The 22,399-nt window shown below is 52.4% G+C and overlaps 1 protein-coding gene across 1 annotated transcript; it reads right to left on the bottom strand.

Moving 5' to 3' along the window:
• Window positions 1-6,688: 6,688 nt before the first annotated feature.
• Window positions 6,689-22,094, bottom strand: MAN2B1 (mannosidase alpha class 2B member 1). The gene is made up of 24 exons (XM_061422006.1): window positions 21,860-22,094; window positions 21,084-21,186; window positions 20,733-20,906; window positions 20,155-20,348; window positions 19,375-19,507; window positions 19,009-19,154; window positions 18,102-18,218; window positions 14,923-15,008; window positions 14,719-14,839; window positions 14,561-14,639; window positions 14,277-14,386; window positions 13,897-14,004; window positions 13,488-13,604; window positions 12,528-12,674; window positions 11,357-11,454; window positions 11,154-11,271; window positions 9,462-9,580; window positions 9,280-9,381; window positions 9,020-9,107; window positions 8,764-8,844; window positions 8,111-8,338; window positions 7,515-7,670; window positions 7,321-7,423; window positions 6,689-6,923 (listed from the first exon to the last, which is right to left on the bottom strand). The coding sequence occupies exons 1-24, from the start codon at window positions 22,019-22,021 to the stop codon at window positions 6,814-6,816; spliced, it is 3,000 nt and encodes a 999-aa protein (XP_061277990.1). The 5' UTR covers window positions 22,022-22,094; the 3' UTR covers window positions 6,689-6,813.
• Between the last annotated feature and the right edge of the window lie 305 nt (window positions 22,095-22,399).

Raw genomic sequence — 22,399 nt, 5'->3', positions numbered from 1 at the left:
CGGATTCAACCAACAGGAAACACATCACTGTATTTCTGGTGTAGGAAGATGACCCAGCGCCTTCCTGCCCTCAGAAAACATTTTCAAGATGTTTGGGTCTCACTGAGGACAGTTGCCTGCCAGAAACCTGCACCACCACCCCTCTGTCCCCTCCCTACCCCATTCCTCTGTTGCAGCCCCCTAAAGATTCAGCCTTCTGAGGGAGACTTAAAAACATTGGTGGAACTTCTGAAAGAGTCAATTCTTAGGTAGGTTGATAAGAAGTCTGGGGTTCCCAAGGAGGAGAAAGGGGTCCAGGGCTCTCAAGGAGGAGAAAAGGACAAACTTTTTTTTTTCTACATTGTTTTGTCTTAGTCAATATAAGATGTATCTTGCTGAAGACATGTATCTCCTTAACAAGACCCTTCTGACTAATCTTGTTATCTTAAGATAATAAGATTATCTTGTTGTGGGAGTGGGTCTGGTAAGACCTCTCTATTGTTAGCTCTAATCTTGTTAATTTAAGATGTTTATTGTGGGAGTAGAGCTTCCCTGGTGGCTCAGATGGTAAAGCGTCCACCCGCAATGTGGGAGACCTGGGTTCGATCCCTGGGTTGGGAAGATCCCCTGGAGAAGGAAATGGCAACCCACTCCAGTATTCTTGCCTGGAGAATCCCATGGACAGAGGACTGTGATAGGCTACAGTCCATGGGGTCGCAAAGAGTCGGACATGACAGGTGTGGTAAGGGTATATAAGGCCTTGATAAGACTAGCTAGCTAGCAGGGGCACTCTCCTTCCCCCTTCTGATGTCTGTATCAGAAGCTTTCCATCTCTGCCCCTTTTTATACTTTAATAAAACTCTGCTACACAAAAGCTCTTGACTGATCAAGCCTGGTCCCTAGTCCCAAAGCTAAATCTTCTTCTTCAGGGACCACGGATCTGACATTGTTCACCATATGCTATCACTTCCCTGGTGGTTCAGTGGCTAAGACGCTACACTCCCAATGCTGGAGGCTGGGTTCAATCCCTGGTCAGGGAACTAGATCCCATATACCACAACTAAGGGTTTGCATGGCTCAATGAAATATTCTACATGCTACTGCAATAAAAATTAATTTTAAAAACAACATTTTGCATGCCACAACTAAGAAAGATCTGCCTCCCACAACTAAGACCCTGATGTAGCCAAATGAATTAATTATTTTAAAAAGAACGTTTTTGGAAAGCTTACATGGACATAAGTCCCCAGGGAAAGTTATTGGCACCTCCTTGACCTGCTGGGGGTCAGGGCTACACCCTCACCCCAGGACAAATTGGAAATTATTTCAACTGCTACTTCAGATGATCAAGCATCTCCTGGTGACCCTGTCCATGATACCTTCCCCTGCACCCTACTTACTGGTTGACCTGGAGTGGTCTCTGCTACTGGAAGGAGGCTTGCAAAGGTTTGGGGGAGTGTCCAAGAATAGGCAACCCACTCCAGTATTCTTGCCTGGAAAATCCCATGGACAGAGGACCCTGGCCGGCTGCAGTCCATGAGGTCGACTCCAGTTGGTCACTGGGTGCCCTATCTCCGCCTCCCAGTTCCCTCTTCAAGAGTGAAAATTTTCTGGACGCACATCCAGCAACAGTGCCCTGCGTGATCCTGGCGCCAAGAGGAAGACCTAGAAAATTCTCAGCAGGCGCTCCCAACAATCCAGCACCAGGTGGGAATGCGGCCAAGCCCAGGGCTCCCAAATCCTGGTCACCTGAAACGCCTCAAGTCGGTCCTCGCTGGTGATGGGGACAACCGTGCGCCAGGCACCCTGCCCATGCAGTTCCCAGGTGCCCCTCTGCTTTATACTGCAGTGACAGACTCAGAGGAGCCCTAGTTCGGAGGCAGAGAGGGCTCGTATAACCGCGGGTGGCCTCATGGAACTCGCCCTTGGGCTAGGCAGTCATCCCACTTCAACCAAGCTCCCGGGAGGATAAAAAAAAAAGTGGCCACCAGGTGGCGCCCGACAACCAGCGCAACCTGGACAAACCTGCACCCCAGATAGCACCTCTCCTGGGTCTTAATGGAACAGTGTACTTTAGCTCAGCAGCCCGAGGGTGACCTGGTGGGACTGGGACACCATCCATGGAACTCCCTAGCCTGCCGAGACTGATCACCACCAAAGGGGGGTTTAGTAATTTTTGAGGAGGCATCCCCGTATTAAAAAAACTAAGATCATGGCATGTGGTCTCACCACACGGGCAAATACAAAGGAAAAAAGTGAAAGCAGTGACAGATTTTATTTTCCTGGGCTCCAAAATCACTGCGGACAGTGACTGCAGCCATGAAATTCAAAGATGCTTGCCCCTTGGAAGGAAAGCTATGACAAACCCAGACAGCGTAATAGAAAGCAGAGACATCACTTTGCCAACAAAGGTCCATATAGTCAAAGCTATGGTTTTTCCAGTAGTCATATACGGATGTGAAAAATCTGAACACCGAAGCTCCAGTACTTTGAGCACCTGATGCAAAGAACCAATTCACTGGAAAAGACCCTGATACTGGGAAAGACGGAAGGCAAACCGAGGAGGCAGCAGAGGATGAAATGGTAGATAGCACCACTGACTCAATGGACATGAATCTGAGCAAACTATTGGGGAGATAGTGAAGGACAGGGGAGCCTGGTGTGCTGCAGTCCATGGGATCACAAAAAGGTGGTCACTAAATGACTGAATAACAACCCATGACCTGGGCCCACGTAGGGCTGTGACTCAGCTTTCTCCAGGGCCTCCCAGACCACCTCAGTTCTGTCTCCCCCTTTCAAGAGGGCTTAAAAATATTTAGGGGGGCACTCCTGGTAACCCAACCCCACAGAGGACTTCCCCCAAATCCTGGACACCCACCACGGTGGTCCCTAGCCCTCCTTGTCCCTGCCTATCTCCAGAGGAGGCGTTGGAAACACATGTGATGAACATGGCCCATCAGTGACCTTGGCTAGGCCCAGAATGTCCTCCTGGGGCCTCCCTGGATGGCTAGGATCAGCTGTCTCCTCCAGAGGAAGATTTAGAAAAATGGAGGGGGGCTGTGGAAAGTGCTTCCAGAAACTGAGCCACACAGGTATCTGCAAGTGAAGTGGGAGCCCTCAAAGCCAAAGCCAATGGCCTTCATTCAGGACTTCCCTGGTGGCTCAGACGGTAAAGTGTCTGCCTACAATGCAGGAGACCCGGGTTTAATCCCTGGGTCGGGAAGATCCCCTGGAAAAGGAAATGGCAATCCACTCCAATATTCTTGCCTGGGAAGTCTCATGGACAGAGGAGCCTGGTGGGCTACAGTCCACGGGGTCACAAAAGAGTCAGACATGACTGAGCATGCACACACTCCAGTGACCAGGCCTCAAGTGGGTCCTTAGGTGGACCTGGGGCACCCTCCCTGGTTGGTCCAGGCCCCAGACAGGCCATGGGCATTCCTATACATCTAGGTTGGCCTCAGTCTAGTGAGGAGGACTTAGAGATCTTTTCAAAAGGCAATCTTAAAGGTTGGCACCCACAGAGAACCACCACGGGCTGGTCTGCCCTCACCCAGCCTCTCTGGGTCCGTGCCCTTGCTCAGGATGGAAGGATGCAATGATCAGGGCACAATGGTCCCACTCCACAGAACACACTGGTCATCCAGTCCTGTCTACACCACCAGAGAGGACTAGACACGTTTTGGCTGGGCACCTCTTAAGATCAGGTCCCACACACAACCACTGGCATGCCAAGGCCCCCACCCAGAACTCCCTGACTAGCCTGGAGCCTGTTCACACTAGATCAGGACTTAGAAATGTTGCAGGGGTAGGTTTCTGCCAACAAGGACCCACACTGGACAGCAGCTGGGTTGCTGTGCCCTTGGGCCTCCCTCTCTGGCCCAGGCCAGAGCTCACCTCCACGAAAGGTCACATAAACTTTTCAGGAAGTGGTCTCAATGACCGAGACCAAAGAATGACAGCACCTGAGCCCATGACTATGGGCCAGAATGTTCAGCGCAGGCCACTGCCTCTACTTCTTCTTCTTTTTTTTTTTTTTCATTTCTTTGGCTATGCTGGGTCTTCATTGCCTTGCAGGCTTTTCTCTAGTGTGGCAAGCAGGGGCTACTCTCTAGTTGCAGTGCACAGGCTTCTCCCTGCAGTGGCTTCTCTTGCTGCGGAGCACAGGCACTCGGGCTTCAGTAGTTGCAGCACACGGGCTCAGTAGTTGTGACTGCCCCTCGGCATGTGGGATCTTCCTAAATCAGGGATCAAACCCATGTCTCCTGAATTGGCAGGCAGGTTTTTTATCACTGACCCACCAGGGAAGCCCAGGTTGTTGCCTCTTTGAATGGGGACATGGATATGTTTTCAGGAGGCACCACCAGGTGCCATGGGTCCAATACCAGGACCCATGCAGAAGAACCACAGCCTGGCCCAGACGTCCATCCTGAGCCTCTCTGGCTAGCCTGTGCCTGTCCCCACCACCAAGGACACCTTGGAGAGGTTTACAGGAATGCATCAGTGATTGGGCTCCAGGCAGGACTGAGGAAGGACCCAGGGTGACCTCCATGGGTCTCCCTGGATCCAGGTCGCCCTGGATTTGGATACATTTTTAGAAGGCATATGGATCATCAGACACGAAATGCTATTCCTAGGGCAAACATCCTGGCCCAGATGGATCCCTGCCTCCAGCAGAATACTTACCAACAGTTTTGGTGGGTGCTTCCTATGATAGGGCCTGATGCAGGACAGCAGACTGCCCTGGGGCACATGCCCCCAGACTGTGCTGGCCAGCTCTTCCTCTCCTGGAAGGAAACTTTAAAAATTCTGAGGATGGCTATTCCCTGGTGGTCCAGTGATTAGGACTTGGCACTTTCACTGTCATGGCCCTGGATTCAATCCAGGAGAATTCAAAAGTCTGAGAAACATGAACTTCCCTGGTGACCCAATGGCTAGGATTCTGTGCTCCCAACACAGGAGGCCCAGTTTTGATCCTTGGTCAGGGAACTGGATCCCACATACCTCAACTGGGAGTTCACATGCCACAACTAAAGATCCTACACAGACTTCCCTGGTGGCACAGTGGATAAGAATCCACCTGCCTGTACAGAGAACACGAGTTTGATCCCTAGTTCAGGAAGATATCACATGCCACGGGGCAACTAAACACATGTGCCACAACTACTGAGCCCGCTGCTGCAACTACTGCAGCCCACGCACAGTAGAGCCCATGCTCCACAGCGTGAGACACCATCAGAGAAGCCCCTACACTGAAACGAACAGCAGTCCTCATGCCTCAGCTAGAGAAAGCCCACACAAAGCAATGAAGACCCAGCAGAGCCAAAAATAAATAATTTTTAAAATAATAATAATAAAGATCCTGCAAGTGGCAATTAAGACCTGGCAAAGCCAAATTAAAAAAAAAAAAGTCTGGAGAAGGCACATCCATCTGGAGAAGGTACATCCATCTGGAGAAGGTATATCCAGTGATTGGACCGCATGCAGTGTGGCAATTAGACTTGGATGCCCTCCTGGGGCCCCTCTGGTTTCTCTCTCTACAGGGAGACTTAGAAAACTTTTCAAGAAGTGCATCTGGCACCCAGATCCCATCTGTGATCTGCCCAGGGGCTCCAAGCTGGCCCAGGTCCATGCCTGTCACCCACCCAAGGAGGCGGTAGACATACCTTCTGGAGGCACATCTGACAATCAGGGGCCTAAGCATCCAAACAGTGGTCTCTACGTGGGCTGCAGGTGGGCGTGGCAATGCCGTCCCAGCCTCCAGACCGCCTTCAAGGGACCCACACAAAACTGTACTGACTTTCTTTCAATTCTAAGCCTCAGGTCTCCTTCCTCTGAGACAGGTTCCAGAATATTCCAGAACACCAGAACCAGGGCCTGCCAGGCTCTCTGCCTGTCTCCTGGGAGGCCCACATCTCCAGCCCACCTGTCCAAGGCCTAGCTTTGGAACCTGGTTCTGATTCGTCTTTCATACCCCGCCCCCCCAGGACCGCTGAGATTCCCCACCTTCAGGGCGCCAAGGTAGAGTTTGGGAGGCCTGCAGGGTATGTCTGGCTTTCTGGGCCCAGGACAAGCCAATACAAGTCTGTCCTCAGTGGCTTCTCAGAACAGCTGTGCCAGGGATCTCCTTGGCAGTCCAGTGGTTAGGATTCGGCGCTTTCACTGCCATGGCCCTGGGGTTCAATCCCTGATCTGGGAACTAAGACCCCACAAGGCACAAGGGGCAGCAAAAATAAAAAATAAACAAAAACACAGATGTGTCACAGCCCTAGGGGATGGAAGAGTGAAGCAGGAGTGGAGGAGGGAGTGGTGGGTGGGGTGGGATATGAACTGTGTAGACTATGGTCTGAGGATTCAGGCCAGCAAGTGGCCTTCCTGAAAGAACTCGGGTCAAGGGTCAGCTAGGATTTGCTGACCTTGTGTTTTTGTGTTTAGTCACTCAGTCATGTCCAAATCTTCGCGACCCCATGGACTGTACCCAGCCGGGATCCTCTGTCCATGGAATTTTCCAGACAAGACTACTAGAGCAGGTTACCATTTCCTACTCCAGGGATCTTCCCAACCCAGGATTGAACCCATGTCTCCTGCATTGGCAGACAGATTCTTACCACTGTGCCACCTGGGAAGCCCCTGCTGACCTTTCTAGGTCATAAATTCCACTGCCCTCAAAAAAAAAAAAAAGGAAACCCACACTCAGTCACACCTTGACTTGAGTCTCGGTAGTGACATTTTAATGGCTTTCATTGGTGGTAGTAAGAGCAACAAGGGGGAGAGTTGGCTCCGCCCCCGGAGAGAGAACTCAGGCTCGGAGCCGGTAGTCTTTATCCAGTGGGTCTAGCCGTCCTCTTCCCATTGGACCGAAGCCAAGAAGGTACGGATTTCCATGGGCTGCAGCGTGATGGTGGCGGACACCGGACGGGAAGGAGAAGGATGGGGTGTGGGGCCTGGGGAGGTGGAGGGGAGAAGTGAGGGATGCAGACTTCCTCCGCCTTAACATCCTCTGTGCGCCCTCCCCTGAACACAGACATACCGCTTTAAATCTTTCCCCAGGCCCTCACTCCCAGACCCTTCAACTGTTTGCCAGAGCCTAGATACCACCCCCAGATGCTCAAATCTCTCCCCAGTGTCTGGGCACTGTCCTCACACCCACAAGTCCCACCCTCAAGGACTGTCAAGCCACATCACTCCCTTAAACCCCTAACCTAAATCTGAACACCGACTGACTCCGACCCTCCAAGCTCTATACCTGGACCCGGTCAACATTCCCGCACCTCCCACACTGACCCGTCCCCCCCCCCCCCCGGACCCCCGGCCGCCACCCCGCTCCGGGCAGGCTCCTACCCGTGTCCGTTGTCCACTGGAGCCTGGAGGCGTAGGCCAGGAGCTGGTTGGCCGCCAGCGTGGTCTCCCGCAGGTTGGTGATGGTGAAGGCGGAAAACAAGTTCTGCAGGCAGTGAAGGGGCCCGGATGCGTTGGGACAAAGCGGGGTTTCCCCTCCCTCCTCTCTCCTGTCTCCTTCCCATCTCTATCCTCACCGTCAAGTCCAGGGTCACCGGGGAGCTCAAGTTCCGGCCCGAGTCCTCCCCTATGGCGAACTGGTGCTCTAAGCGCAGCAGCAGCGTCTCCGGGCCCCAGCGGGCCAATGTGAGCAGACGTACCGAGGGTGGCAGCTCGCGGCGGAGCCCAGAGAACTGAGGGAAAGAGCAGGGCGGGGCTGAGCCGGGAGGGGCGGGGCTGAGCCGGGAGGGGCGGGGCTGAGAGGCTTCAGGAGGCGGAGATTCAGCGCGGAGGGGCGGGCCTTGGCCGTGCTCAGGAGGCGGGGCTCAGCCAGGACTGGGAAGACTGAGCCAATGAGGGGACCCGGCGGTGCCAGGTTAGCAGCAGAACGGTTCTCATCCCCTGACAGAGTTAGGATTGGGATGAAGCCAGGAGAGAGACGCTGTTGGAGAAGTTGAGTGGGCGAGAGGGTTGGACCGACACTACGCTGAGCTAAGCGAACGGGATTCGCTTACCCCAGGACGAGTAGGAACAGGCGAGGTGGGTCTCAGTTAAACCTAGGAAAACCCGCCCTCAACTCCGCCCCTCCCTCCGCAGGCGTTCTTAGGGTCCTCTTTCTGCCGCGCCTCCTCACCTGCGTGCGTGGGGCTTTCTCGAGGCGATACCGCGCGCCGCCACCTTGAGCCAGCACCACCTGCGGGGCCAGGACCTCCATCTCCGCCTGTAACCGGTGCCTGGCGGCCGCAGTCTCCTTCTTATCCAACAGCACGAGGTGACGTCCTCGCACCCAAAGCCCCGACCCCTCCTTGTTCAGCGGCTCCCCAACTCCGCGTGCATCGTCCTTCAGCAGCCTTCGGTGCACCTGCGGGGAGAGTGGCCAAGAGTGAGGGTTCCTGTAGCCAATTTCTGGGCCGGAAACTGCGTGAAAGTACGTGGGGATTTCAAGGGAAAAAAAAAGAATATTAGGGGAAACGGGTGACGACGAAGGGAACGTAAGGGATCCCCAGTAAACGTGGGGATCCGACCTAACAACGGGCTAGGGCAGACGGCGGTAAGGATCTAATGCGGGCGTGCATAGGGTAAATCAGGGCCTGGAGCGGAAGTTTGGGTAGGGATTGGATAAAAGCACGGAGTGAATGTCTCACAGAGGAATGGAGGGTTCAGCTTAGCGGGGACCACAAACAGAGGGGTGCACCTAGCAAAAGAAACTGGCTTCAAGGTCCTGTAGAGGGCAGGAAGGGAACTGGTGGAAGGACCCTGACTTAGATGGGGGCTCAGACCACTAACCATGAGTTCCAAGGAGCCATCTCTCAGGCTACTGCCCCCCTGGGACCGGTCAGTGAGCACAGTCAGCTGCATGTTCCCATCCTGAGGGGTAAAGGGTGAGTGAGGGGCTGCACTGCTGGCCAGCCCCGGCTCCCAGGCAGGCCCCACAGGGATGGTGGAGACTGCTGAGGACAGTTGGGAGATGTCAAGAACAGGTGAAGTCCACTCTGTAAAGGGGTGTCAGGAAAAGGTGGGGAGCAGGGTGGGGGATGGGTACCGTGATGTAAATGCGGCTGTTGACTGGATAGTAATTTCCAGCCACGGGTTCAGTCTGGTTCAGCTTCCAGGTAGGTCTATAATTCCGCCTGGGGTGGGGTTAGGATTTGATCAGGCTTGGAGTCTGGCTCCCTTCCCCCCACTCACCCACTCCTCCTTCATCCTCTCCCTCCCACAGTCATTAGGATCAGCAGATGCCCCCTCACTGCCCTGGGCCCCAGCACACCACAGACCACCCCTCGGTGCCCCCAGTCTCTCCACCTCCTCTCCAGGATCTCCCGGCCATTGCTGTCAGTGTAGAAGAGTCCGCGTGTCGCCAATGCAGTGTCAAAGCGACTGATGACCTCCTTCCCCCAGCCGTCTCTATACCCAATGGGATGGCAAGGTGGTGAGCTTCACTTTAACCTCACTTTGCCCTTCCCCCAGCCCCCAGCCCCACTCACCCCACAGGTATTGGCCCCACTGTCCACTCTAGCTCCAGGTGCCGTTGTCTGGGATACAGGCGAACCACCTGGGAACACCAGGCTGAGAAGTTCTGGTGTACTTCCTGCACCAAGGACGCCTGTGGGCACACGGGAGTGGGGGCAGGTGTAAGCGTGCACCTGAGCAAAGGTGAGCCCTGCAATGTCCACCCCAGCTGTGAAGATCACAAAGGCCTACGTCAGGGTCAACCCCACTAATAGCTTCGGAGCCCAGCCCACCTTCCCTACCTGCCTAGGTTTGATGCCTAGTCATCAAACATCAAATGACTTTATACCTCAGTCATTGCCATGTAAGTTTTTTTGAGTGTGGCATACATTCTTGCTGCCCGTGCATGTGTGCTAAGTCGTTTCAGTTGTATATAAACTCTCTGCAACCCTATGGCCTATAGCCCACTAGGCTCCTCTGTCCATGGGATTCTCTAGGCAAGAATACTTGGAGTGGGTAGCCATGCCCTCCTCCGGGGGATCTTCCCAACCCAGGGATCGAACCCACATCTCTTATGTTTCCGACATTAGCAGGTGGGTTCTTTACCACTAGTGCCACCTGGGAAGCCCACCATTACCTATCTCCCCTCCTTAGAATAGGATTCTAGCTTTGCACATGGCTTCCTGGAATAGACTGTATTTTTCAGTCTTCCCTGAGGCTTGCAGTAGCTGTGTGACCATGTTTGCCTACTGGAAACTGATCAAAGTGTTATGAACAAAGTTCCTTGCCCCTTCCTCTCCTCCACTGGCTCAAATGTAAATGTGATGGTTGGAGCTTGAGCAGCCATCTTGGGCCATGAAGTGGAAGGTGAATGTACAGAAGGCAGAGCAATAAGTTAGAAAGGAGGACTTTGCTGGAAGTTCAGAGGTTAAGACTCTGCACTTCCACTGCAGGGGGCACAGGTTCAATCTCTGGTTGGGGAACTAATATCCCACATGCCATGTGCAACTCAGTCAAAATAATAAAAAATAAGATAGAAGGGACCTAGATGATTATTGGATCATTCCACCTGCCTAAACTTTCTATTAGATGAAAAGAAACTTCCATCTTGTTTTAGGCATGGTTATTTGAGTAACTCTGTTACAACAGGCGAAACTGTATCCTAACACAGTGACCCAGGTATGCAGGTATTCACTCATGTGAGACTTGCCATTACCTGCCCCACTCCCTCCCTAAGAGGAAACATCAGTGAGAGGCCTCAGGAAACCTGCAAGCATGAGCCCCTGATTCCAACCAGATGCACCCTCAGATATCCATTCTAGGTGAGAATCACCCAAACCTTATCCAAGTGTGAACCCTCAAATCACCCTAGATAAAATCCCTTCCTATCGCAGATCCCTAATGAAATTTTCAGGCAGTTACACCTGACTCTGTGCATTCAGGGGCCAAATGGGAACAGCCTACCACCAATTTCAAAGCTAAGTACACTCCTGATCCCCACGACAGATGTGAAATGCCTTTCTATGGGCCTCCATGTGTAACTGTCATACAACCAGCTGTGATTATCAACCCTGTGTGAAAATCCTCAAGTATTCCCCTCTGGTCTTAGCCTTCTTATCTATTGGAGATGTAAATTCTCCCCACCACCCCTCACAAGGCACATCACCCTCCACATGCACCCCAGCCTGCACACCCTGTCCCCAAGTGCCCACTCTCAGCCCCCTGACCTTCACAAGGTGGGTCTGAGCCCAGTGGCTCACGAACAGTGGTTTGTTCTGGTTGGGTCTGAAGATGTAGGCACCGGAGGCCTGGGAGCTTAGGTTGTTACCTGTACTGGCGTTGTACCTAGGGCCAGGGCAGGTGAGAGTCAGACAAGGGACCTCAGCTCTGTTCACACACCCCACCCCCTGACCTGGTGGTCCTCTCTCACCAGTAGAAGGCTTGGCGAACAGGCAGCAAGAGATTCTGCTCCAGGTTCTCCAACTCCATCAAGAGCCCTGTGTTAGGGTCAAACCTAGCCCGGAGGTACTGGGGAGAAAAGGGTGGACAGACATTAATGACCATCACTTCAACCAATGGCTCTTCCCAGGGCTCAGAAGCAAACACTGGTGTTGGGCAGGAAGGATCGCATGTCTGAAATGCTGAATTAAAGACTGCAAAGTGGGAATTCCCTGGCAGACGGGTGATTTAGACTCACAGCTTGCATGGTAGAAGGAGAGTGTTCAATCCCTGGTGGGGAAAATAAGGTCCACCCACCCTTCCCTCCTCTCTCTCTCTCATTGTGCATCACTGGTAGCAAATCTAACAGCTCCATTTTCTACCTTATCCTCAATCTGACCACTTCTCCCCACTTCCATGGCCTTTCCTTCTCCATCTGCTTGGGACCCAGGCTGCTTGTGCAACTGAAAGAGGAACCACAAGGCCAGGACCCAAGATTTTTAGGGCCCATAGAAATGTATAAATCTCCATTTCTTTTAGGATCAGAAGAAAACTTGAATGAAGTAATAATGAATACATCAGGTCAAAGTCTGCATGGTTACTATTCATATTCATATCCATACTATCATGAAATATAATTTTTAGCATTTTTCTATGGAAGGAGGGACCCACAAAGGCTAATGCTAGGACCCACAACAGCCTTAATGCAACCGTTTCTCCTGTGATTCCTTCATAGTAAAAGAGTCCTCCCCTCTGCTGGCCCTTAAGGCCCACACGATCTGACTTGTCACCTGCCCCCATCCCCAATACCTGGCTTCCGACACAATGAGTGTTCTCTGAACACCCAACACCCTTCCACCTGAGGGTGCTCCCTGCCTGACTGGATCTCTCTTACCCCAAATGACCACACAGCTACCTCCTCCACGTCTCTGACACACCTCACTGAATTTGCAAACCCATACCTCCATCAGCTCTGACATTTCTATCAAGTGTCACCCAAGGGTGACATAAGAGCCCCAAGAGAGGACACTGAGAACATACAGTGGAGGACTGATGACACAAGACCATAAACTTCACGCCCACTCACCCACAGTCCATGTGGCTTACTGCCACATCTCAAAATTATCACCCAGAAATGGAAGGGGGTCTGAGTAGGGTCTCACCTCATTCTGGATGACCAAGTCACGGGACCAGGACTTCTGGGGTCTTTGGTTAGGCATCTGGGAGACTGAGTAGATGCTGAAGCCCACGGCAGGCACTAAGGCTGAGAAAAGCAGCTCCTGACTGTCTGAACTGGGAATGGTCACCACCTCAGGTAAGGGAGGAAGAAACCAAGTCAAGAAGCTGGGAGGACATGCATGAAGCCACACCACACAAACAGGAAGGGGTCAAACTTGAGGAGGGCAAGGAGTCACACCTGCCAGATGGGGAAAAGAAATTTAGGTGTTGGGCAGAGAGGGTGGGAGTGTCAGAAATGCTGAGTTAAAGATGGCAAAGAGGGAATTCCCTGGCAGTCCAGTGGTTAGACTCCACATCCACTGCAGGGGACACAAGTTTGATCCCTGGTGGAGGAACTAAGATCTTGCCAGCTGCATGGCCAAAAAAAGAGAAACAGATTCCAAGATTCAGAAGGTGGGAAATCTACCAGAAGGGTGGACCTACTGTAGGAAGTGGGAGAAGTGAGGGAGTTAAGCGTGGGAAGAGACTCTTGAGACAGGGGAAGGAGGGAAAAACAGATTCTGGGGGGAGGAAGTGGTTAGGAGGGAGAGGTCCTCAGGATGAGGAGAATATTCATAAACAGGAAATTTTTTCACAGGGAGATATTAACAAGGGGGAGATACTCATAGGCGAGGGGCAGGAATGTTCCCAAGGGGGTATGATTTAAAGGAGCAGAGGGGAAAAGTATTTAGAGGAAGAGACAGTAATGGGCAGATAATATTCATGAAGGAGGAGATATCCAAGAAAGGGAGGGGTCCATGGGAGAAGACATCCGTAGAGGAGATAATCTTAGGGGAAATGCCCATGGGGGTAAAGGAGAAATGCCCATGAGGGGAGGTTTCCAAGGGGGTAGGTATTCATCAAGTGTGCTATACAGGGAGGAATATTTGTGGAAATGGGCTCACATCGCTGGGCACAATTTTGCCACCGGGGTCCTTCACGAGGTAAACGTGTTTGCTGACAGGCAGCCGCACCATCCAGTCCACTTTCCGCCCCAGGGGGTTATAAACGATCACCTGGAACTGGGGTGGGATGGTCAGAGCCGACACAGGTCACAACAGGCCTTCTGCAAACCCACCCACGTATGCAGCAACGTCCCTGGGTGAGTCAAGCCTCCAAGTGGTGCATTGGTCCCCGTCCTGCCCCAGCTTCACTGAGCCCTCAAATATCTTGCCCCAGAGTGCTCAGTAACCAGCTGAGCCCATCAGCCCCTCCTCCTTTTCACTGGGCCCAGAGGTTTCTCTGGTTCTCGTTCCACCCACCACCCACGGGACCTGCCCCCAGCCCCGCCTCTCCCGCTCCAGGCCGGCTCACTCTCTCTGCTGTCTGGGTGAGCGGACAAATGCTGATGTTGAGCTTGCGACAAAAGGCGAAGTCCTCCTTTAAGCCGCTGAGATGCGCCAGCGCATTGCTCATGAGAACCTGGGTAGGCGTGTAAAGCAAAAGTTCCACTCTGGACGCCCCTGCCGGTCTCCTCGCGATCCCGCTCTCAGCCCCGCCCCTGCCTCTCTCCGTCCCTCCTTTCACAAGCCCCGCCCCACGAGCCCTTCTGGCGGCCTGTTTTTCGACCACGCCCCTTCCTAAGTCCGACCCCACCCCCGGCCCCCCCACCCCCCGCCCCCCCCCACCTCCCGGCCCCGTGTCCCGGTCCAGTCCCTTCCTGTCTCCGCCTCCCCCAGGCCCCACCCTCACACCTCGCAAGGCCTCCAGCCTTCTGAAAGTTGGCGGGCATAGTCGTTAGCCACGTGCTGCCGGGAGGTACCACTGACTGCATCATGGTGCTGGAGCACGGCCATCGCCTCATCTGTAGCCAGACGGTGAGCCTAAGTGAGGTCTCCGCAGGACTCTCGGCCCAGACCCCAAGGACATGCGAAAAGTCTGGCAGGCTGGGTTCTTAAAGGCTTTAAGAAAGGGACAGTAGAAGTCTGGAGTCCAGCTTCAGTCCCACCCCGCTGTCCCCTCGCCCGCCGACACCTACTGAGGGGTGCACTGTCCCCGGAGCCATAGGGTCCCACGTTGGCTGCCGGACCCGCCAGCGCCTCCAGCTGGTTGCACACCTGTGGAGCAGGTGGTATGTTGGGGCACCAGTCCTCTCAGGACCCCTGGGCCAGCCCCTGGAGCCTGGCGTCCACCTACCTGCAGGAAATTGTAGCTGAGACGCTCGTAGCGTTTGAGGGCAGGCCGGCTGGAAAAGTAACCGGTCCAGAACATGTAGGGGCCATCAGCATAGGGGAAGAAGTCATCCTTTTTCACTGACCTGCAGCAGCAGAGACATTGGGGGCAGGGCCACGACCCACAGGGCATGCCAACCCCCCGAGGCTCCCCAGTCCCCCCAAATACCAGCTGAGGTTGGCCTTGTTCAGCTCCCAGAGGTAACAGGCCGGAGTAGAGTAGAGAACATTGACGCGGATCCCGTTGGCCCGTTGCTGAGGGGAGGTGTGCCTATGTGAGCCCTCGGGAGCCCTTCCCGGGCGGGCCCACAGGTGTGCACATGCACACAAACACAGGCACACACATTCATGCACCCGGTTGGTTCAAAGTTTCTCTCTTTTTTTAAATACACAGTTTAAGTACAAACCAACGGCTAAGTGTGAAAATGAACATTGGCCCAAGCTAATTACCAGCCTGGCCTGGAGAGAAATTGAGGGATGCAAGAATAAACCTGAGATTTTACTAAACTTTCAATATTCCAATTTTATTACTTAAAACTTGCATGGAGAAATGAAATATGACATTCTAGGGCAGGAATAATAATTTCTCAGCACTGTAAGATTATTGCCAAATGACACAACTGTTACAATGAATGAAGGCTCACTTTCAACTGAGGGAGGCAGAGGAACAAGGTGACCTCCATGAATTAAAGGATGTTTGTTCTGCTCAAGTTGTGTCCCCAGTGCCTTGTACCCAGTAGGTGCTCAGTAAACACTTGAATGACCTGGAGAACATTATACTTAGGTAAGTCAGAGAAAGACAGATACCATATGATATCACTTATATGTGGAATCTAAAAAATAATACAAGGGAATCTATGTAGAAAACAGCCTCACAGGTATAGAAAACAAATTTATGTTTACCTAACAGGAAAGGAAGGGGGTAAGGGATAAACTAGGAGTATGGGATTATCAGATACAAACTATACATACAATAAATAAGCAACAAGGATTTACTGTATTTAGTGTCTTATAATAACCTATAGTAGAAAATAATCTGAAATAATATATAGATATAACTGAATCATTTTGGTGTATACTTGAAGCTAACACAATATTAATATTGTAAATCAGCTACGTGCTTGCTAAGTCACTTCAGTCATGTCCAACTCTTTCTGATCCTATGGACTGTAGCCCACCAGGCTCCTCTGTCCATGGGATTCTCTGAGCAAGAATACTAGAGTGGGTTGCCATGCTCTCCTCCAAGGGATCTTCCTGACCCAGACATAGAACCTGTGTCCCTTATGTCTGCTGCATTGGCAGGTGGATTCTTTACCACTAGCCTGCCACCTGGGAAGCCCTGTAAATCAACTACACTTCAATTTTAAAAATAAACATTTGAGTGAATGAGGGAAATGCATAGGACTTCATGACTTTATATGCAAACACATTTCTATTAATACATCGCTGAACAAATACTCATATACACATTTACACCCAATGTTCACTCAACAAACAATTCCTTAATATGCTCAGGATTGTGGACACAATCTATAACCAGCGGCCAGCCCTGCCTTCATGGAATTCATAGCCAAGTGCAGAGGAGAGAGATTGGTCAGTTGACTACATTCAGTCTAGATGTAACATCACAGATATTTGTGGGCACTCCTGTGAGCCCAGAGGAAAAAGCAAGCTTTCCACCTAGGGCCTAGTGAAGGCTTCCTGGAGAAAAAGACATCGCAACTGGTGTCTTAAAGAAGAAACAGAAGTTTTTCAGCCCCAAGTAATAATAATAAACAATACTAACATTTTTTATTTACCTGGAGCTGTTCTACTGGTCTATGCAAGCTCATTAAACTTTCATCAATAGGCTTATCGTAACTACTATATGTAAAATAGATAACTAATAAGGACCTACTGTATAGCACAGGGAACTCTACTCAATACTCTGTAATGACCTATATGGGAAAAGAATCTAAAACAGAGTGGATATACTGCTACTCCCTCTCTATTATGCCTTTGACTTTAGTTCCTTATTGCTTCTCTCTCTGACTCTATAAAAGACACTGGCATCCAGCCCTCGACAAGAAGGTTATTTTGAGACATTAGTCTGCCATCTTCTTACTCAGACGGATTTCTGAATAAGGTTGTATTCCTTGCCTCAAAAATAAAAAAATTTTAAAATGTGGATATATGTATATGTAAAACTGATTCACTTTGCTGTACACATGAAATTAACACAACATTATAAATCAACTCTACTGCAATAAAAATTTTTAAAAAGAAAATAGCCCTATCAGGTGGGACCCACCACTGTGCCTATTTCCTAGATAAGAAAATTGAGGCACTGAGTGCTGAAAAACATTCCTCAAGGTCACAGAGTCAGTAAGTGGCAAAGCCAGGCTTTGAACTTCATCTCCAGTAAAATGTAGTGTGTGAACGAGAAAGCAGGAGAAAAACCAAGTATGACAGTATGAATTCCTAGTAGCCCAGGAACATAGGTATTTGCAGGAGGAAGTGGTCACGGTGTTGAAAGGTCCTCAGAGACCAGGGGCTTGGGGACGACTGGGAAATATCATCTGGAAGGCCTTTGGTGACATAGCTGAGAACTGTTTTTGGTGAAACAGCAGTGCAGCAGGTGGTGAAAAGTGAGGACGTTAAAGATGGTGCCAGTAGACAATTCTGGGGATGGAAGTGATGGGAGAGGGGAGATGAGGTTCTGTGCTAATGGCAGAGGGACTGCCTGCTGACACTGCCACAGGCCATTTACAGGGGCCACGACAACACCTCCTTGGTAGGCAGAATAATGGCCACCCAAAGATGTCCATGTCCCGCTCCCCACAACCTGTGACTGTTAGGTTACATGGTAAAAGGGAATTAAAACTGCAGAATTAAGGCTGTTAATCAGCTGACTTTAAAACATTATCCTGGATTATCTAGTGGGCCCAATGTAATCACAAAGTTATCTTCAAGTGGAAGAGGGAGGATAAAGAAGTGAGAGTGAGAAAAAAAGAGATATGATAACAGAGGCAGGGTCAGACAGCTGCTACCTTGCTGGCTTTGAAGATGGAGGATGCCATGAACCAAGGAATGTGGACGGCCTCTAGAAGCTGGATGAGGCAAGGAGACTTTCCCCTAGAGCTTCCAGAAGAACACAGCCCTGCTAACATCTTGATTTTAGCCCAGTGAGACCCATGTCAGACTTGTGACCTACAGAACTGTAAGGTAATATCCTTGCTATTGTTTTAAGCCACTAAGTTTGTGGTAGCTTATTAAAGTATAGAAAACTAAGGTAGCACCTATAGATAATGTATGTGACCCAAAGCCCTGGGATACAAATACAAGTGCCCACGGGGCAGGCACACTCACCTGGGCATTGACCAACTGGATGAGCTTGTCAAGATTTTTGAACCACGTGTTGGCATTCTCGTACTGGAAGTCTGAGCCCATGGTCATCACAGTGTGTTTGGTGCGGTAGAGCTTACCCTGCAGGCAAGATGGGGGTATCCTAAGGCTAGGGTGTCCTGGCCCACCCCTGTGGACAGCTGTGTCTTGGTATATATGTGGTCAAGAATGTGAGTGCACAGGGCTTCCCTGGTGGCTCAGTGGTAAAGACTCTGTCTGCCAATGCAGGAGACATGGGTTCGATCCCTGATCTGGGAAGATCCCAGATGCCTCAGAGCAACTAAGCCCTGCACCACGCTCTCGAGCCTGTGCTCTACAGCCTGGGAGGTGCAACTACTGAAGCCCAAGAGCCTTAGAGCCCATGCTCCACAACAAAAGAAGCCACCGTAATGAGAAGCCCAAGTATCACAACTAGAGAGTAGCCCCCACTTGCCCAAACTAGAAAAATGTCCGCATAGCAACAAAGACCCAGTACAGCCAAAAACAAATGAATAAAATTATTTTTTTAAATAAAAAGAATGTGAGTGCACAGAGGCATGGGGGGTAGGGGTGGAAGTGTGTCACATGGGAGCAGAGGGACACACAGAAAAAGAGCCACAAGCGGTTGAGGAATTCTCTTGGGCCTACCACCCAGACATGGGTACTGAGGTCCTGTGCCATGCTGTCTAGCAAACATGGTGGGGATGTGCTCTGGCGAAGGGCTCCACCTTTCTAATCAGAAATGCACACAAATCCAGGAGCAGGGTATGGTGATGGTGAATGGAATTTTACCTTCCCCCAGTGAAGGTGAGGAAGTGCTAGGGATTGTCTGGGCCGATGGAAGGGCCCAGTGCGTGTACACTGGAGGCATAGGTTCTGGACACCCGGTTACCTGGTCAGTGGCCAACTTCAGGAAGTAACGGACCAGCTCCTTTGCGTTGTACTCTGGGCTGCGCGTGTCCTCCACAACCGGCTTGTCGGCACACAGCATGTCCCAGCACAGACCTTCCGGCGGGTTGTACATATTGGGGAGCACACCTGCGGACCACATTAGGTTCAGGGGGTGGTCATGGCCCCTAGACCTGCCAGGCCTCACCGGGGATGGATTTCAGAATTTGCCAGGCCCAGTGCAAACTGCAAATGGTGGGCCCCTGTTCATAAACTACTAGGAATTTGAAGACAATGATAGCAGACCATAAACCAAGCCCAGGGCCCTTCTGAGCACGGGGGCGGCCCTCTTTCCACTCTACCACCTTACTGGTGAAGAGGTCGGCAGTGGGAGGTTTCAGGCTGGTGCTGGCCCGCCACACCTGCTCCATCTGCAGCGTCTTTTTCCGCACCTTCTTGTCTTGATAATCCAGGCGTCCAAAGAAGAAGCCGTCAAAACCCATCTGGAGATGGGGAGGGATGACGAGTGGGATGGGAGAACAAGAGAGGGCAGGATGCATAAGGGACCGGTCCTCTCATCACCAACCACCAACCTCTCACGCACAGGGAGAAAAACCAAGTCAAAGACCAGCGAGGCCCTCCAGTTCATTTCAAAGGCTGAGGAAGGTCAGAAGCCCTGCGGAAGCACCGGGAGGGAGCAAGTCCAACGCTACAACCCACCTCCACCCTCTCCAGCTCTAGGAGGCCTTCCCCTTTCCGCAGCCTAGCAAGGGAAGGGGGATGGTCATGGCACAGGTAACGAAGCTGGCTGAAAAACCGCAGGCCCTAACCAGCCACCCAGCTTGGCCAAGAGCCAGGATCAGAGCAAACTGGATGGAATCAGGGGAGGGGGAAGACTCAGCTGGACAAGGGAGGCCGGGGTGTATGGGAATAGGTGATGAGGGTCAACCTAGGCTAGGACAGAGCAGAGCCAAGGCCAGAGCAAAAAGAATGGGATTCACAGGTCACCCAAGAGGCAGGGTCTTAAGTGGCGAGAGGGCCAGGGGTAGGGCCTGGTTCCGTTCGGGTGAACTTGCAGAAAAGGGCGGGGCTTGGATGACAGAGGAGGAGTCAGAAGGAATGAAGGGGCGGGCCCAAGAGATCTGAAAACCTGCGCGAACAGTGAAGCTTGCTCCCGAGAGTGGCCGAATGGGTCGATGTGCCAGGCCACACGGGGGCGCCCGTCGCTGCCGAACGTCTCCTCCAGGAAGCGCAGCCCGAGTGTCATCTGGTCGATGATGGCTCCGTAGTGGGTGGTCGCTTCATCGTTCATCACCCAGCCACCGTTGGCAAACTCTAGGCGTCCTGTGCCGGGAGGGGCAAAGTCCAAGTCAGTTGTCAGGGCCAGGAGTGGCGCCAGGGTTGGTGATGCCAGGGACGAGAAGACCTGCCTAAACGACCAGGCCTGAGAGGAGAAGGGTCAGGGGTCACTCTCAGGCCAGTGTAAGAGAGCTATGGAACACAATCCACTCCAGTGTTCTTGCCTGGAGAATCCCAGGGATGGGGGAGCCTCGTGGGCTGCTGTCTATGGGGTCACACAGAGTCGGACACGATTGAAGCAACTTAGCAGCAGCAGCAACGGCAGCCACATAGAGGCTGCAAATGGCATGATAAAATCTCAGAAGCCAGGGTGCTAGAGATAGAAGCTGGGCTTGGCTTCCTCTTTTCACTTCCTGAAGGGAGGCTCACCCTGGCGCACCAGTTCCCTCACGATTTTCTGTGTTGCATTTGTCTGCTGGCGCCACCAACGCGAGAAGAAGGCGATTTCCACATAGATGAAGCGGCGGGTAGGATTCGCCAGCAAGGAAGAGATGACGGAGTCTAGGATGTACTGTACACCCGCCGGCTGGATGTTATTGTAGACTGTGGGCACAGGGGTCAGGCAATCAGAAATCAGCAAGCCAAGGGAAACATTCTTAGACACAGGAGCCCAAGCTGGGCGTTGCCCCCACCCTGATTGTCCAGGCCTGAAAAGGAATTTTAAGGGCTCCGCGGGACCATGGGAGTCCCAGGGGTCACTCCCCACCCTCCTCTACTCACTGCCATAGAAGTACTGGTCCACCGTCTTGAGCCAGCCTACATCATCATGTGTGTGAGGCACCAGGTGTACATTCAGCATGTCCGGCTTCACCTTCGGGCATGTCTGCACAGGGACCCCAAACACACACTCACTCTGTCAGTAACCCCAAGGTTAAGAGGCAGGCTGCAGTGGGGGGTTGGGAGGATATAAGGTAAGTCTTGATCTAGAAGCAAGTGACAGGTGGGGATCGGCTCCCCTAAGAAGGACACACATAGTTGTGTCATAGATGTACTCCCCAACTGACAGAACTTCTCAGAGCACCTCTCGTTCATGCCCTCGGAAAACACTAGTAGTAGCTCATGTTTATTAAGCATTTGTTAATACCAAGCAGCCACCCTGGGACCTGAGGGCAACATTATCTCCAGTTTTCAGATGAGAATACAGAGGATCAGAGAAGTGAAGTGACTTGGCCAAGGTCACAAATGGAGAAGTCAGGTTAAAACTTCAGGCAGCTGACTCCCAACTCTCAACCAGTCCCCACCACACAGCCCGCTCGTGTAAATGCTTGCCAAGTCCAGGTAAGCCAATCCACAGAAGCAAGAGACAGACACAGACAGCCCCATTCTCAGACTAACACAGCCAGTCTTCTCAGTAACACAAAGCATGAACCAGATCACACTGTCATATTAGCAACCATTCACTGGGCACCCACAAAACAGACCCACGCACACACCTCCGACTCTACTGGAGGCTTCACTATGGCTCTTGTACATTTCCGCTAGCGGGCCGCGCTCACCTTGTATCCCGCCGCCCAAGCGCAGGGCGCCGCTAGGAACAACACGAAGAGGGAGGAGAGAGGCGGGAGCGGTGGCCGCAGCGCGCGGGAGCTCGTCTGGGATCCTACCGCGCCCCGGCAGCCGCCAGCGCGAACCCCTGAAGGCCGCGCGTCACCAACCATGGCTCTGCAGCCGCCGCCGCCGCCGCCACCGCCTCCACCTACCGGGGTTCCCCGGCCAGGCTGAGGCCGAGTAAATGCTCCGCCTCCAGAACACGACTTGGCCAATGGGCACAGGCGGGGGCGTGCCCGAGGCGTGACCACGTCCATCACGAGACCAATGCCGTAGCTCTGGGTACAGCTGGGGGCTCTAGGAGCGAAAGAAGGCACTGGGGCGTCACACCCTCAGGGTGCTGCTTTGGCCAGTGGAGCCTTTAGCGTCTTGTGGCCTCTATGTGACCGGAGTGCCCTATAGTGTGCCCCCCACCACCACCACCACCGGCACATAAGTCTCAGATTTTCCCGCGGATGCTGTTTGCCTTGGAGGTAGAGTATTGCCTA

This window comes from Bos javanicus, chromosome 7 (genome assembly GCF_032452875.1).
Source record: "Bos javanicus breed banteng chromosome 7, ARS-OSU_banteng_1.0, whole genome shotgun sequence".
Taxonomy (NCBI): domain Eukaryota; kingdom Metazoa; phylum Chordata; class Mammalia; order Artiodactyla; family Bovidae; genus Bos; species Bos javanicus.
Note: the sequence above shows the minus strand (reverse complement) of the source record. Positions and strands in the feature narration are given on the sequence as shown.